Below are 16,387 nucleotides of genomic sequence, written 5' to 3'. Positions count from 1 at the left end.
GTCCCCATTTCAGTTTTGACTGTCCTCGATGATTTCCTCTATACGGACCACAAGGCTTTCCATTAAGTCATATGTGACCAGGGCACACTGCAAGACCTGTAAATGATAGGTTTAGAATGTTTCATGATTTACTGTCGCTATTTTAAAACTGAATTCAGATAAGTAGTACTGATAATCTAACCTTATCCTTTGCCTCACACGGCATGTTGCCAAACATCTCCGTTTTCACAGTCAAGCTCTGAATTGATATCTTCCCAGAGGCCTCCTTAAATTCTGTGAGGGAAAAATGCTACAAGTCCAATTCCATTTTCTTCACCGTATAATAATTACCATTTGATAATGCAAAGCATGTATTACCTTTAGCCTTGATCTTTTTGTCCTCTCTAAGTCTTCTTAACTCTGTCCCATAGTAGGATTTTGACATGCTTAGACATAGGCGTAATAATTTTGTGTAACTGTTTGCAATGTGGCACAGGTCTATCCATATCCCAGTCTGAAATAACAAGATGGGTCTTATTAATAGAACGTGATGAAACTATATTGTTATAAATAGTTTGAGAAAATGTTGTAAAAATCTTACAGAATCGTTTCTTTCCTGGATCAATAAATACCGCAGAAGATTCAGAGACTCCATTACCCTTTAAAACAATAAAGACAAAATATGACTATGGAAAGGGAAGAATCAAAGAACAAATAAATCATATTGATTATAGTCAAATTTAGTCCTAAGATATTTATTTGGCTAAATACAGAGTTACACAGAACAGGTGCATATTGTGGTAAAAGCTGACAGGTTTATCATTTGCATATGAGCAGGATAAAGGAAGACCTAAGTAATTTAGCAGCAGAAGAGGTATGTCAATCACTAAGGTTTTAGTATCATTTTAGGAATGACACAGGATCTGCCTCAAAATATTGGACTGCTCACCATCTGTTCTGTATTGTGGGATCATGGCAGTAAACCTGGAGTACACTCATTAATAAATTATGGTAAGGGATGGATTGTATCTTGTTAGTAGAAGATCTAACATTTAAAATAGAGACAGCTACCATATGTGGAGTCTGTACTTGGGTTACGATTCATGTCAATGATTTGTTATTATAAAAGTTGATTAGATGCATCAAGATGCAGCTCTGAGCATTTAGTGACTTGTCAGGCGATTGATTTCCTTTAAACTATTAGTAAAAATAGTTTTCTTCACCTGTCCATCCCATGTAGCAAGTCAGTTTCATGGCCCTGTGGGAGAATAATAGTGTCTCTGAGCAGTGAGATGAGCAGAGTCCCCTCAAACCAACTGTCTTCGTAGGCTGACTTTAGCAGAAAAAGAGAAACATCATCATATCTAACATCAGTGATTCAGGGTTGATGAAAATCCTGTCACTTGGACAAGCATAAGCAGCATGTGATTGTTTTGTGCACTACCTTTCTGTACCGTTCCACTTGAGTCTTTATGTTTTTGATGATGATACTTTCTACACCTGCATGACGGCTCGTCTTCATGATGCGTCTTAGAGCATTTACAAAGGAGAAATAAGCAATTTATTACCCAGACAAAAATTTTCTACTTTTTCTACTTAGGTAAACCAGAATATTACATTCACATATTGATAGAAGTTTTATTTAAATATATATTTAAACTTTCTAGATACCGTACCTGAAAAATGTGTGCTTCGCTTCACCATTAAGCTTCTCTATAAAAAGCTGGAACACCACAAGACTTTTTCCTCTCTGAATGAAAGAGAGCGATTGACCGCAAAAACAAACAAACAAAAAAACATTTATTCAAACAGATCAGATTTACTTGTAAAAGCCCGTTGTGTCTCATCCATACTTACCAAATGCTGGATAGGACAGTCAATCATAATTGTAATTAAGTTCTGTGAACAAATAACAAAAGTTCTCTAGTAAATGAACATTGTCATTAAAAAAGTAAAATTCTGGGAATAATCCTACCGATAAGTAAAACAAACAAACAAAACAAAACTAATATCAACTGATAACTGATATAAAATCAATATATTATGCATCCTTAGATTTTTCCACCAAAAATGTATTTATTTTTTAGAAAGGTGGTGGTTTTATTTCTTTAATCCATAACAAAACATATCATTGCCTCATGACCTTACCTTTGGAACCTCATGAAATGGTTTCAGATCTAAGAGCTCCACTGGAAGACTGCAGTCTGTTACTCTTTCCAAACTTTTAACGTGTAAGTCCTAAAAAATGCAAGACATTTTCTAGCAAATGACTACTCAGTACTGAAAATTTAACCATGCACATAGTTTTCTGTACTTGTAATAACTGTAATAATACATGTTTTGATGGAAGTTTACTCTACCAGTCCTTTCAGTATCCATGATTCATCCTTTCTGTATACGGAAATAGCAGGAAGGAAAGTCAGACTAAATACATGGTACACTATTTTCGTTTTTTTTTTTTTTTTTTTTCATTTATTTTTATATATAATAAAAATATAATTTTTTTTACACACCTATTTAAAAGAAGATTGATGTATTCCATATTGCACTGCAGGACGAAAACAGGGCTGAAATAAAAAATAAATATGTAACATTTATATTAGATTGCTTGTACATTTAAAGAGTAGCAGTTACATAAACTGCTGTCATGCAGACTTTGCTATTGTGTACCACAAATTGAAAAAATGGTGCCAAATGTATCAGAAATCTCTTGAGCACAAAACAAGTTTCTCAACTCTGCTAGCGAAGGGGATTTTTAACCCCTTTTGAAAGCCCAAGAGATCTGCGGCCTTAACAGTTCACACTGTCTTTGAGCCTGGTAAACACATGGTGAGATGAGAAAAACACAACAACACATTTTTACAGTCTTGAGGTCTAACTGCAACTTACCAAAAAACTGTAGGAAACACTTCTATGGCAATAAGCTGGACAAAAAGCAAGTAAGCCATGCAAGCTCTTGATTCATTTAGATGACAAGCATCTTTCTCCGAAATGGTGTCTTCTTTTCCTTTCAAAGGATGATAGAACAGGATTTTTGGCAGAGATTCTTGTATAACTGCTAGAATTGCCTAGTATTAGAAGCACAGAAACACATAGAAGTCAGGACATCTTTCTTCTAAAAGCACTGTGCCTAAGCCTTAAAGTAACAACAAAGTAAGTGATACCATTACCATTATTTCTGTGGCAAAATTCCACAAGGGTGACGTTTCTGTCATGTTCGCCTCTCTGTCCAGCTCAACATGGAGGAGAGGTTCCCTTAGACTCTCCATGCAACTGAGCCATTACAGAAAGAAAGGAAAATGTGAAAAATTAGCTCAAAAACTGGTTAAGATCACATGCATTTAATCTACAAAGGGTTACATATTTCTCAACATTGTTGCTTAAATGACTGCTAATTTTCAAATGTTAAATGACATCAGACTGACAATCGGTTAATTTCACCTAAGAAAACCCATCATATCCTCATTGATGGTTTCGACCAATACAATCTTAATAGCCTTTGAACATTTAGATGTGCCTGAGTCACTGCAGGACTGATAATTCTGTGCTAGACACAATGTATTTAACACTATAAATACAATATAATTAGATCAAAATCTGGAGGATCACTCATATCATTACATCATCATATCGCCCAGCCCTAAAACTTGCTATGGTATAGCACTATGGCATTAAAGACATAACAGTGTGACTTTCTTTAAAACTGTTTGAAACAATGTGTATTGTAGATACACATTACAAATAAATTTGATTTGTAATTAGAATTGATTGCCTCATTGACTGCATTAGTGAGAACAGATTTAAAAACATACAACTTTAGAAGAGTAGCTCTTAGTTTGGTGGCCACTGAGTTTGTCTCTTGATTCTTGACTTCCTGCACAAAGGGTTGTACAAAGGTCAGTACTGCAGTGCAGCTTCGACAGAGCCCGTACACATCTTCCTCTTCCTGTTTGTGTGAGTAAGGTACAGGCAGCTTTGAAATCTGTTTCTGCAGTGAATCAAGAGCCAAAGCCAATCCATGGGCCTTCGACTCACCCATTCTCAACAGCACTGGGTGGGGAACAAACAGAAAATGTGTTATTACTTGCAGTGGCAGTAGGGGGAGCCCTGATTATTTCTGGCTTGTACTTTTAAAGCTGCAGTAGGTAACTATTGTAAAAGTATATTTTTTACATATTTGTTAAACCTGTCATTATGTCCTGACAGTAGAATATGAGACAGATAATCTGTGAAAAAAAATCAAGCTCCTCTGGCTCCTCCCAGTGGTCCTATTGCCATTTGCAGGAATGCACCGCTCCCGGTAAAAACAACCAATCAGAGGTGCGGTCCGTAACTTTGTTTGTGTTCAAAATGTAGACAAAATGTATATAATAAGCAAGTACACCATGAATTCCAAACCGTGTTTTTAGCTTGTCCTGAATCACTAGGGTGCACCTATAATAAGTGTTTATATTCGGACTATTTTAGATTGCTTCGGGGATACAGCGGCGGAGTAACCCAGTACCTTTGTGATTCTTCATAGACATAAACAGAGAGAAGTAGTTCCGGCTACGATGTTCTTCCGCAAGACGCAAGCAGTTCTGTTTATAAACCGCTAGAGCGTCAAAAGTTATCGACTCCAGCTTTAAGTTGCAAAACTATTTCTATATTGGTATTGAATTATGCCTTCTTTTCCTCAGCAGTTGTTCAGTTACCTGACTGAATAAGAGGCATAAGAGCAATGATGGAGTCTGCAATGGCATTTGGATCTGTGTCCTCCACTTGCTGAAGTAAAATATCGAGGAGTTCTTTCACACTGCAGATCTGCAATAAAATATTATTGTCATCATTGTACAGTAGTTTTTATTAACATATTTGAAAAAGCACAGTCTTACCTGTACAAGATGATTGAGGATAGCCTGAAAGTTGGCAGAACTCTGGTCCTTTCTCCGCACTTCATTCACCAGTGCAGGAAGTAGACCACTGCCCATAGACCTCACTATGTGCTTGGAAGACATTTATACATTTACATTTAATAGTACATTTGACATTTTTACTGTACATATTTATACAAGTGTGTAGTAAATCCATTATTTAAAGGTGCTGTATGCAAGTTTTTGACTCTACTAACATACCATATGTTTGCAGATATTTAGGAAACATGCTAAGTTAACATACTTGTTTATCTGAAAAACAATGCTACAGTCAGTTATTCTCTTGTCCGCCTCATTTTGGTATGTGAATCCCACCCACTGCAAGTTTACCCAATTGTATTTCAGCACCCCAGTTTGCCAGTTGGGGGAAAACACAGCATAGCAATCTCAGAGTTTGGGATGGGATTTGAGCCTGAATGTTGTGGCACCTGACTGTCTCTCAAAAACCTGAAATTTAAAATCACTGTAAAATATAATCTTAACTTTGTTTTTGTTTTTAAAAGCATGCAAACCTGTTGCCAAGGAACAAAACTTTTTTTGTTTCTATAACTAATTCACTTTATGTTAAATATACTATGTACATAAACAACTCTCCAAACAAAGTTCTCCGCACCCAACATGTTACTGCTTATACCACTGAAACCATTATCCACATGCGTCGTATTTAATGCCACGTCCCAGGGAACCCGTAACCCTAGTTTTTCCAAACTTCTACCCGTGAAAGTGCACTGGAATAATTTCCAATACAAAAGAAATATAAAACCGTTTTTTAATGCATATGTCAATGCTTCAAGACTTACCTGATTGGCCTCATCTTTAATGAAGTCCAGGAGCTGAGTGCAGTCACCTTGGGCAATGCATGTATGTCCAGCATTCAGAAAGAGCTTATGGTCCTCTGGTTTAAAGTCTTCAGTTGTTCTCTGAAAACGTGTACAAATCTTTGTCAAATATTGTATTAAAAAAAAAATAATTTTTTATATATATAATAATATATATAATACTGTAAATCTTGCACAATGTGAAAACAATTCACAGAATACCTTGTGGTTATGCCCTTTATGGTCATTATCATAAGGTATAATAAAATACACATATCATATATGCTTTTCCTGATGTAAATACAAGAACAAAATTTATAACAAATACAAATTGTAGTAAAAATAATTCCAACCAAATATGATGTTTCATTTTCTGTTTCCTTACCCATCTTTGAATCACATCCTCTAGTTGATTCGCTGCCATTTTCTTATAGCTGGTCTTTTCAAAAATAATCCATACAAATGACACTTCAAGGTCAGGATTATAACTGAGACTTTTCTGCTCAGGATCTGAATGACATCTGTGATCAAATTTCAGCACAAAAGAATAGAATAGCTAGGTTTGTAACACAGGTCAGGGTGTCTGAAAAGAATCGAGCAAGAGGAAAGCTGACAGGAGACCCTTGTAAACCTCTTAGCAAGCACTGCAGCTGAGTGTCTGCTAATCGGATTAAGACAGAGCAATCTGAAATAGATGGGACAAGAGAGAACCCTCTCGAATGCCCTGGAAATCAGTCATGGGTGTTTTAACTATACTGCAGTCAAGTAATATTGACCTTAAAATGTTGTTTGTTCAAATGACTTTTAGAGGCACTGTTCTCAAGTATAATTAATTAAACACTTCGCTGTCACTATATGTGACCGATCATACAGAAGATCACGTTGACGCACAATACCTCTATAGATCAAATAAATCCTGACATTATGTAAACATGTCATGCCATGAAAATACTGAAAGCGCATCAGAAATTGCTTAGCAATTTTTGGCAAGCATGTGTGTACTGACCCTTAGTTCAATCCCTATTAAGTCCAGTATTACGCCAGTGGACATGTAATCTGATATGAGCCATGTATTTGACTTCCTACATGGATAGCTACTGTAGACCCTGATTTCAGGTGAATGGAGACAAACCAGGTTTGAGCAATAGGATTTAAGCAGCAGCTGCGAAGTTTGCTCTGTCTATTACAGTGTGGTGAAAGGCTTTATGAAAGGGACAATGTAAATATAATAGGAAAGGACAGGCTGGTTGCATGTTAGCTTCAGATTTGCCCGTGGCTAATTGAAGACTGCTGATTTAGTGTTTTGACAGTGAACAGACTGCGTGTAATGAAAGTCGAGCTCAAAAAGAAAAAGATCCCACACTGCATGTTGACAGACAAACAGGTTTGTTGTTTTTGCGCGATCAGCCCACGTCCTTTTGGGCTCATTGTATGTTCACAAGGTGTTGCAAAGGGGATTTGAATGCATTTATTTAAGTAAAAACTGTAATTAAAAAATGACACAGGCGATGGATATCTTTAGGATCTATTTCTTCCTGTTCTGATCTTTTTTTTTTTTGGCGTAACCATGTCACCATATTAATTCTGTTATAATATTTTTATGAATAAACATCTAACATCAAAATGGTATATAATTATATACAGTATGTGATCTATATATATTTAAAATTACAAATGACCTGCTTCTTGCATCAGATCAAGGCTGCATCTCATTGCTAGTTTAATTGATCTTAGTGCTGCGTTCGACACCATAGATCATGACATACTCATAGATCGATTACAAACTATACAGGTATTCAAGGGCAGGCTCTAAGATAGTTTAGATCCTACCTGTCCTATTGCTATCATTTTGTTTATTTAAATGGGGAGGCATCTCATTTATCACCAGTAAAATATGGAGTGCCACAAGGATCCGTCCTAGATCCCCTTCTATTTTCAATATACATGTTGCCCCTTGGTAATATTATTGGAAAATACGGAATTAGCTTCCACTGTTATGCTGATGATAGTCAGCTATATATCTCAACGAGACCAGATTCAACTTCTAAATTATCTAAACTAACACAGTGTGTTAAAAATGTAAAGTATTAGATGACCAATAATTTTCTCGTATTAAATTCGGATAAGACAGAGATATTAATTATTGGACCAAAAAACAGTACACAGAATCTTGTAGATTACAATTTGCAACTAGACGGATGTACTGTTACTTCCTCTACAGTCAAGTTATATTAGACAGCAACTTGTCTTTTGAAAATCATATTTCCCATGTTACAAAAACTGCATTCTTCCATCTTAGAAACATTGCCAAGCTACAAAACATGGTAACTGTTTATGATGCAGAAAAGCTAGTTCATGCATTCATGACCTCTAGACTGGACTATTGTAATGCACTTCTACGTAGGTGGTTGTCCTGCTTCTTCAGTAAACAAGCTACAGGTAGTCCAAAATACAGCAGCTAGAGTCCTTACCAGGTCAGGAAAATATGATCATATTACCCCAATTGTACTGTCTGTGCACTGGCTACCTATTAAGGTCCGCATCAGTTACAAATGATCATTACTTACCTATAAGGCCCTAAATGGTTTAGCTCCTGCGTACCTAACTAGCCTTCTATCACATTACAATCCATCATGCTCCCTAAGGTCACAAAACTCTGGACTTTTGGTAGTTCCTAGGATAGCAGTCCACTAAAGGAGGTAGAGCTTTTTCACATTTGGCTCCCAAACTCTGGAAAAGCCTTCCTGATAGTGTTCGGGGTTCAGACACACTCTCTCTGTTTAAATCTAGATTAAAAACGCATCTCTTTCGGCAAGCATTTGAATAATGTATCTCTTAAATTGTGAGTGTAGTTGCATCTGATCAAATGCGCATTCTTACTCTTTATCTTTGGTTAAACAAATTAATTTTACTTTGTTGGAACAGCAGCTATGCTAATGATGTCTCTATTTGTTTCTATGTTTTGCTATGGTAACTAGGATTTACACAAGCTCCAGTCTGGATCCAGAACACCTGAGAAGAGATGATGCTGACCCTCAGAGGACCCCAGATGATGCTAACCCTGAATCAACAAACAGAACTAACAAATATTTATAAAAGTGTGACCGCATCATATAATAATTGCTGTTAATAAGGTTCATCTTCTGGCTGACTACGTCTTGTATTAATTTTTCTGAAAAATCCTGTCATACGCACACAAACTGACAGTCACCACTTATAAGCTACTACTAAATATTGTAGAAATATAATTTTCTGTAAAGTTGCTTTGTAACTATTTGTGTTGTAAAAAGTGCTATACAGTACAAATAAACTTGAACTGAATTGAACTGAATATATACTGCAGCCTTGGCAGAAGTGTGATGACGTTTATGTACTTTTTACTGTGATACTTTTGACTTTTCAGTTGGAATATTTTTGCATAAGTTGTCCTAAACTCACATGATGCCTCTTTTAGGCAGAATTTCTTTGAGTAATAGGCCTGTCTCAGGTCACTACTATCATATATCCATGTATTTTTAATAGGGAACAGCAACAGGACAACAAAAGTGTAACCTGATTACCTGACGGACACGTCAGCTTTTCAGTCTTTGACCTCTCGGTGGAATTTACCAAAGAGGAATGAGGCATAATATTATCTTTAACAGTTTTAATTGTAAACTTTTACAAAAGGAAAACAAAAATGTAAGATTAAAAAATACTATAGCAAGTGAATTTCAGTATAATATCCCTATTTCAGACATACATACAGTGAGACATATTATGCTTTTTTGCACTCTTGTTTTTTTTTAATTGCATGCTGACAGGACTGTTTACTCCGTCACTCTCTTGCCTATTTCTTGGCAACAGAGTGGCCCTGAAGGCCCCTAGAGGCCATGTCTAGAGCTGATGGTGTCTGCCAGTATCCCTCCCTAAACCCCAGCGAGCATGTCAAGAAAAACTGTGCTGTTTAGAGGTCACTCCCTAGAGTCTGTGCCTTAGCTTTCACTGCCTTGTCAGATGGACTTTTGTGTTTGATTTGAAACGGTGTACTTTATATGGACATGGCTCAGATTTTCCCTTTCCCATGATTTAGTAACTGCTGGGAGGATTAAAAAACTGAATAATAAATATTGTGATTCACGGTAACTACTCAAGCTATAGCTATAACTCTGACCCGTGTGTGAACCTTTAACATAGAAAGAGGAGGGGTCAGAGTCAAGTGAAATCAGCTAGGCCTTGATGTACTGTATACTGTACTATAGATAACATTTTACCGTTTTCCCTAAAATCAACTTAACAGTATTTAATAAGTGCAAATGAAAATGTGCAGCAAATGCGCTCGATCTTCCAGACAGCAGCAGCATCTGTAAAATGTTAGTTCTTCTGACTGCTGTCATAGTGATTATGACCACGGGGGGGGGGGGGGGGGGGGGGGTGGAAGGGGGGGGGGGAATACAGCAGATCCATACAACTATACAGGTGCTTCTATTGCAGATGCCTGCTTGCCTTTTTGTAAATCGCCATTTTGATGGCTATTACCTGTGTTGAGTTGTTCCAAATCAATACGTACAGTGTGGGAACGTTAATTGACAAGGATATCACTGGCTTCTTTTCTAAAGGAGATACACCCCGTCTGGCTTTGATCAATACCATGCTCACCAGCACGGCTGAGTCCACTTGTGTGCTTGGGTACCCTGTGCCTTCATCTCTGTAGGCAACCCCCAATGGCAGGAGAGCCTGGGATGTTACATGTGAACCGGCTGTCAAAGCAATTTTGTCAGTCTGCTCATTCTCTGGTGTTTAGAGATGCTGACACACTGTGTACTGGTTCCCATGATTTTAATGAGGTGATGGAAGCTTTTAGGCATTTTTTTTCTCTCTCCCCTCCCTCTCTCCTTTTATCCCCGAGTACACGTACACGTTTTAATTTTGTATTCCTCCTGCCAAAAACCTCATTTAGGTCAATAGATCATTGTTTTATTTGTTTATTAGTTTAACTTTTAATCGACAGCATAACTTGTGAAGTGTAAATTGTGACAGTTTTTATTAACACTTATTGAGCTTTTGAAAATATTCAAGCGGTATGATTTTGGTCTTTTGTCAGAAATTTGGGCCCAAATTTTTGACCACAACAGACAGAGAACATATGTATGAAAGACTGTTTCCAAAAAAAAAACTATTGTAACTTTACGCTAAATGCTATTGAAATATAATATAATATTGAATATAATATCATTATAATCAAAGACTATAGAATAATACCCAAGACAGGTCACTCCATATAGTTTTGAATGGGGAGAAATGCAACGCTCAATATGGCCGCTCAATCGCAGGAAGCCCCGCCTACTGAATGAAAGAGCCAATCGCTAATCTGTAAAGTCAGCTTGTCGCTGCAGCTGCTGTTAGAGGTCCTGGTTGCTATAGAAACAGCTTAAGACTGCGCATGCACTGGCAGGTCTAGCCTGAAAAATAAGCTTTTTATAACGCTATTTGAGAATGGTAATTATATTTAAGATTTCTTTTTGGAGGATTTGATGTTTCCCCATTCAAAGAGATAGGAGTTGCACTTGCATGCCAGAGAGGCGTTTTAAAGATGGCTGCCGCTGACTTGTTTTAAAAGGACTTTGTCATAATTAGACTGTATATTATTTAATGTCTATTTAATTTATTGGAATTCTGACTCATTTTATTTCATTTATTTTATATCTCACAATTGCGACTTCTTTCTCTGTTGTGCAGTTGTGGCCTAATGGTTGCAGGTTCGAGTTTCGGGTGCGGCAGGAATGGTCGGTGGAAGGAGTGAATGACCAGCACTCTCTTCCACTCTCAATACCAAGACTGAGGTGCCCTTGAACCCCCAGCTGCTCCCCGGCTGCCACAGCAATATGGCTGCCCACTGCTCCAGGTGTGTGTGTGCACTTGAATAGGTTGAATGGAGAGCCCAAATTCCGAGTATGGTTCACCATACTTGGCCCTACGCCACTTCACTTTCATCTCACAATATCAATATTGTAATAATAAATCTTGCAGTGTGGCTATATCTTGCCATGCTGAGTTCATATCTTCACCTCACAATTGCAACTTTATTTCTCATAAAATCAGCTTTATATCTCATAATTGTAACTCTATACCTGAGTGTGACTTCTCTCTAGCAATGTGAACTTATTTCTTATTTGAAACACAATTACCTTTTTTATTTTTCTACTTTGAGTTTTGTTATAACGAAGCAAATGTGATCAATCAAGTAAATGTGATTTGGAGGTCAGTAGCCACAGCTGCCTCTTCATGCTGTTGTTGTGCAAACATCTATAGCCGGACTGTGTGGAAAGCAGGTTGGAAAAACTCAAGTTAATTTGAGCAGATCAGGTAGTGGTTGTGATCATTAATGATTTAGCATACACCAGCGGGAAAACGAGCAGGGCCAGTCTCATCTACCCCCGCAACCCAGATCTTTGTCTTTGTATCGCTGCTCTCTCAGATCGCCTTAGTCTCTTACAGTGAACAGAATCAAAATGAGTCTCTATTTTGGACATTTGAAGTTCTCTCTTTGAAGTATTTAATGTGTGACAAACACATTTTACAGTCATTTGTGTAGTAGGTGCATACGCCCACAGTTGTACTGAGTAAAGGTAGCTTTCAGAGTCAGAAAAAATTATTGCTTACTATATTAATTCCTGGTTAACTTGGTAACAAGGATTTGTTACACTTCAATTCAGTTGAATACATAACTGTTTTATATCATGGGATTGGCTCTTGTCTGTTACTGTGTATAATTTTCCCTTTTCTCTTAGCCGTAGGGCCATTATTATTTAATGCAATCACAATGCAATTAGACTGAGTGAGATTTACCCGCCAAAGATCATGTTAGACAAAAGGGGGATAGAATATTTTTAAATCAAGTGGCTGGTACACAAATGCATGTTGTGTTCGTTTTGACGAAGCTTGCTCTTTTGTTCCCTTCCCAGTTCACTGCCCATAAGAGAATCAACACCAACCACATTCAAACAGAAAAACATCACAGCTGTTCCCATACACAACTACATGAAACAGCCTTTTATCTATAGTGCTTTTAAACAGTGCAGGAACATATCAATGTGTGTGAGTTAGTGAGCAAATGTGGGGCTGTATTTGTGCGTCTAGTGTCAGAATGCGTCTATGTAGGAGGACGTGCGAGCGCGTGTGCATGCTGGACCTCTGGGACTTTGGAAGTACTTACCGACTCAATGCAGACTGCTTGATCTGTTGAGAAGCAGTGCAGCGGTTTGACGGTGCTGCAGAGTGACACATGACTACACAGACATTAGCGCAGGCTTCAGCAAACCTACATCTGGGCCTCAAATCATTCATTAAATCAGAACATCAAAAGGAACTTTACTTGAATGCCTCGACGTAAATTTTTTATCATTACTGAGAATAAATCTTTTGTCATCATTTTTCTCACCACCACCATCTTCTCTCTCTCTCTCTCTCTCTCTCTCTCTCTCTCTCTCAGTCTCCACATATCAGCTTGCCTGCATCCCTCTCTCCTTCTCTCTTCTAGTTTGATACATCTTTTTGCTTGGCTTGGTATTTGTTGAAATGGATCTTATGAATTTTTCAGAGAGGTTCATTGCTTTAGTCAGGCCTGGTTAAGTGGAGGATTGTATCAATTCGCAACCTTTTAGGCTGCATTGCACTATTTTGAAAATCATGTTTTTTATAGAGGAGGGATTTAAGCTGACATTGATGGATAACTGCTAATAATATTCTAGTGTTATAAACTCAAAATATGCTGAGGTATTACTTTACAAACTCATTTTAACGTGAAATTTTCTTGAATTGGGGACGGGGCAATGGTGTTAGATCAAAACAAAAAACAAAAATAATGCATGGACTGTTACATAAGAGATTTTAAAGCTTTTAATTCTACTGTAGCTGTGCAGCCTGGGCCTGTCTGTCACATTGTATCTGTCTCGGACCAGAGACTTTCTTTTTCTTCAACCTTTTACTAACATGAATCCTTTTAGTGCTTTTGTCAGGATTCATATGCTATTAGATTACTCTTTAAATGTTGATGAAACAGATCTATACTGATGTACTCCGGCTAAAGAAAATGCTCCCTATAGCAGGATGAATTAGATATAATGTCATGGAAATTTGACTTATAAATGCATGGTGGTAGAGGAAGTACATTTCTGGGAAATGTCAAAAATGTTGAGAATTTTTCTTTAGGTATCCTTTCCATTAGTACTTAAACTAAACTGTTTTCATAATCCGTAAGTAAAACTGTCTGATTGTAAAACTTTTTATTACATACATGCTATTAACACGTCTACAATTTCATTTGTATGTGTTTTGAACAGAATATGTGACCTTGGACCACAAAACCAGTCATAAGGGTAATTCGTTTTTTTCAAAATTGAGATTTATACGTCATCAGAAAGCTGACAAAAATAAGCTTTCCATTGATATATGGTTTGTTAGGATCGGACAACATTTGGTCGAGATCGAAAATCGCCTTTAAAGTTGCCCAACTGAAGTTTTTAGCAATGCATTTAACTAATCAAACATGAATTTTTTATATATTTACAGAAGGACATTTACAAAATATCTTCATGGAACATGATCTTTACTTAATATCCGAATGATTTTTGGCATAAAATAAAAATCTATCATTTTGACCCATACAATATATTTTTGCCTATTGCTACAAATATACCCCAGAGACTTACGACTGATTTTGTGGTCCAGGGTCACAGTTTTAAAACTCTACTTTTACAGATCCAGAGAAAACCGAAACAAATAAAGCATCCATTTGCGTCTCCTTTTGAGCGACAGCTAGCATCCAAATAGTGGTAGTGATATGTAATGCTAAATGAAGCAGATAAACATGTCTTTAAATGAGCAGCGATCTTCAGCAGCGTGTGGGGGCTCTCTACGCGACTGCGTGCTGTGCAGGGGTTGGTGGGCCCCTCTGTGAGATAACTAATGGAAAAGCTTTCAGAGCCTTAAACCTGAAGGAAAACGTCAGCTCACATTTGGCCGCTCACCCAGGTCTAATATCTCCCAATCACCACTGTTCTTACCCATTTTTACTAAGACCCCCTACACTTACACTCTCTCTCACACACATACTTCAACCCCAGCGGACTCTTCAGACGGACTGACTTTAGAGTGTGCCAGGACTCAGGAGACTTACCTTGTTAAACAGTCCTGAAAACAACAAGGACTTCAAAACAAAAGTGTGTGGCGTTTAGGCAGTAAAAGCGTGGTACTCAGGATCAGCCGGGACATCCCAGAGCAGACTGGAAAAATGCTCCCTGTTCCCCTGAGTCTGTTCTGAGGTGTCATGTCAAGCTGGAATTGGATGAATAAGAGTAGACTGATGGTGTAACCTGATGCTGAGTTTAAAGCAAATCAGACTTTGCTATAGAAAATGCTTTTTAATTCATGGATTTATTTGTTTTGTTTAGTGTGTCAGTTTGTCTCTTTAAGTAAACAATGGAGCTGATATTCTGCATATTATATATCCTGTTATAAAAGTGTTCTTATTCGTATGGGGCTTGCAAAAAAATGTTCACAAAAAGTTTAATGAATTGTTTTATTGATTTACATTTTTAGATTTCATAACATTCAAATACAAAATTTCATATACACACATACATGGTCATAACATTGAAATTTCTAATAATATATATATATATATATATATATATATATATATATATATATATATATATATATATATATATATATATTTATCCATCTAGTATAAATCATAAAAACCTTTGCAAATTGTTCTTCTCATGGATCGTGTGAGGGTCTGTCATCTGTGCCAAGCATGTTATGTTTTCTCTCTCTCTTTATTCTATCTACCTTTCTTTCTAAAAATCATGAATAATTTGTATCCCCACCCTACTGCCTGGTGACAGCTGTGCAGTTGTCTTGCAGTCTATTTTTCAGATGAAGTAAATAATGAATAAAGCGCCTCAACAAAAGAGCACAGTATCGGAGCCCTGTGTCCCTGAGACCTTCCAGTGCTATCAGTGCTATCCCAACACAGGGGTGCAGACGCCCTGAATTTCTTCTGTCACTGTTGTGAGGGACTGCTAAGTAATTCATCTTTGATAAAAAAAAAAATATATATGTTTTACAGGTGGTCCGTACAGTCCTAACCTGTTTAATTGCTTCCATGATACTTCTGCTTTAAATATGTTGAAATTATTAGCCATAAAAATACACTTAATAAAATGACACTGTGTTGCACGTACATCAAAAAAGTTGTATTTGCTCAAGAAATAATTTATCCAAATACAATATATTTTTTTTGTTTGATTTTATATATATATATATATATATATATATATATATATATATATATATATATATATATATATATATATATATATACACAATTACTCACCCTCATGTCATTCCAAACCTTTGCCTTTCATTGTGTAGATGACATTTTGAGAAATGTGTTTTATTTTTTTATTTTGCTAAAATGGAAGTCAGTGATAACCAAAACTGTTTGCTTCATCAGAATATCTGCTTATATGTTTGCAAAAAGAAAGTTATTCAAGTTAAGAATGATATGGGAATGATGAGTAAACTGACAGAATAATTTTGGGTGAACTGCTGCTTTAAGGAATTGGATTGCTGTCCGATTCTTAAATTAAAAACTTTGTCTCTCATCTCAAACCTAATCAAAACTTCAAA

General features: G+C 36.7%; 1 protein-coding gene across 1 annotated transcript; it reads right to left on the bottom strand.

Moving 5' to 3' along the window:
• Position 1: 1 nt before the first annotated feature.
• Positions 2-7,104, bottom strand: glmnb (glomulin, FKBP associated protein b). Its single transcript, XM_026213752.1, has 18 exons — positions 6,096-7,104; positions 5,693-5,812; positions 4,854-4,964; positions 4,674-4,782; positions 3,792-4,029; positions 3,150-3,252; positions 2,869-3,047; positions 2,493-2,546; positions 2,340-2,370; positions 2,128-2,217; positions 1,837-1,878; positions 1,656-1,729; positions 1,424-1,508; positions 1,203-1,312; positions 581-638; positions 358-493; positions 182-273; positions 2-96 (listed from the first exon to the last, which is right to left on the bottom strand). The coding sequence occupies exons 1-18, from the start codon at positions 6,132-6,134 to the stop codon at positions 10-12; spliced, it is 1,758 nt and encodes a 585-aa protein (XP_026069537.1). The 5' UTR covers positions 6,135-7,104; the 3' UTR covers positions 2-9.
• Between the last annotated feature and the right edge of the window lie 9,283 nt (positions 7,105-16,387).

Source organism: Carassius auratus, chromosome 31 (assembly GCF_003368295.1).
Source record: "Carassius auratus strain Wakin chromosome 31, ASM336829v1, whole genome shotgun sequence".
NCBI lineage: Eukaryota > Metazoa > Chordata > Actinopteri > Cypriniformes > Cyprinidae > Carassius > Carassius auratus.
The sequence above is the reverse complement of the archived record's forward strand: the minus strand, read 5'-3'. Positions and strand labels throughout refer to the sequence as shown.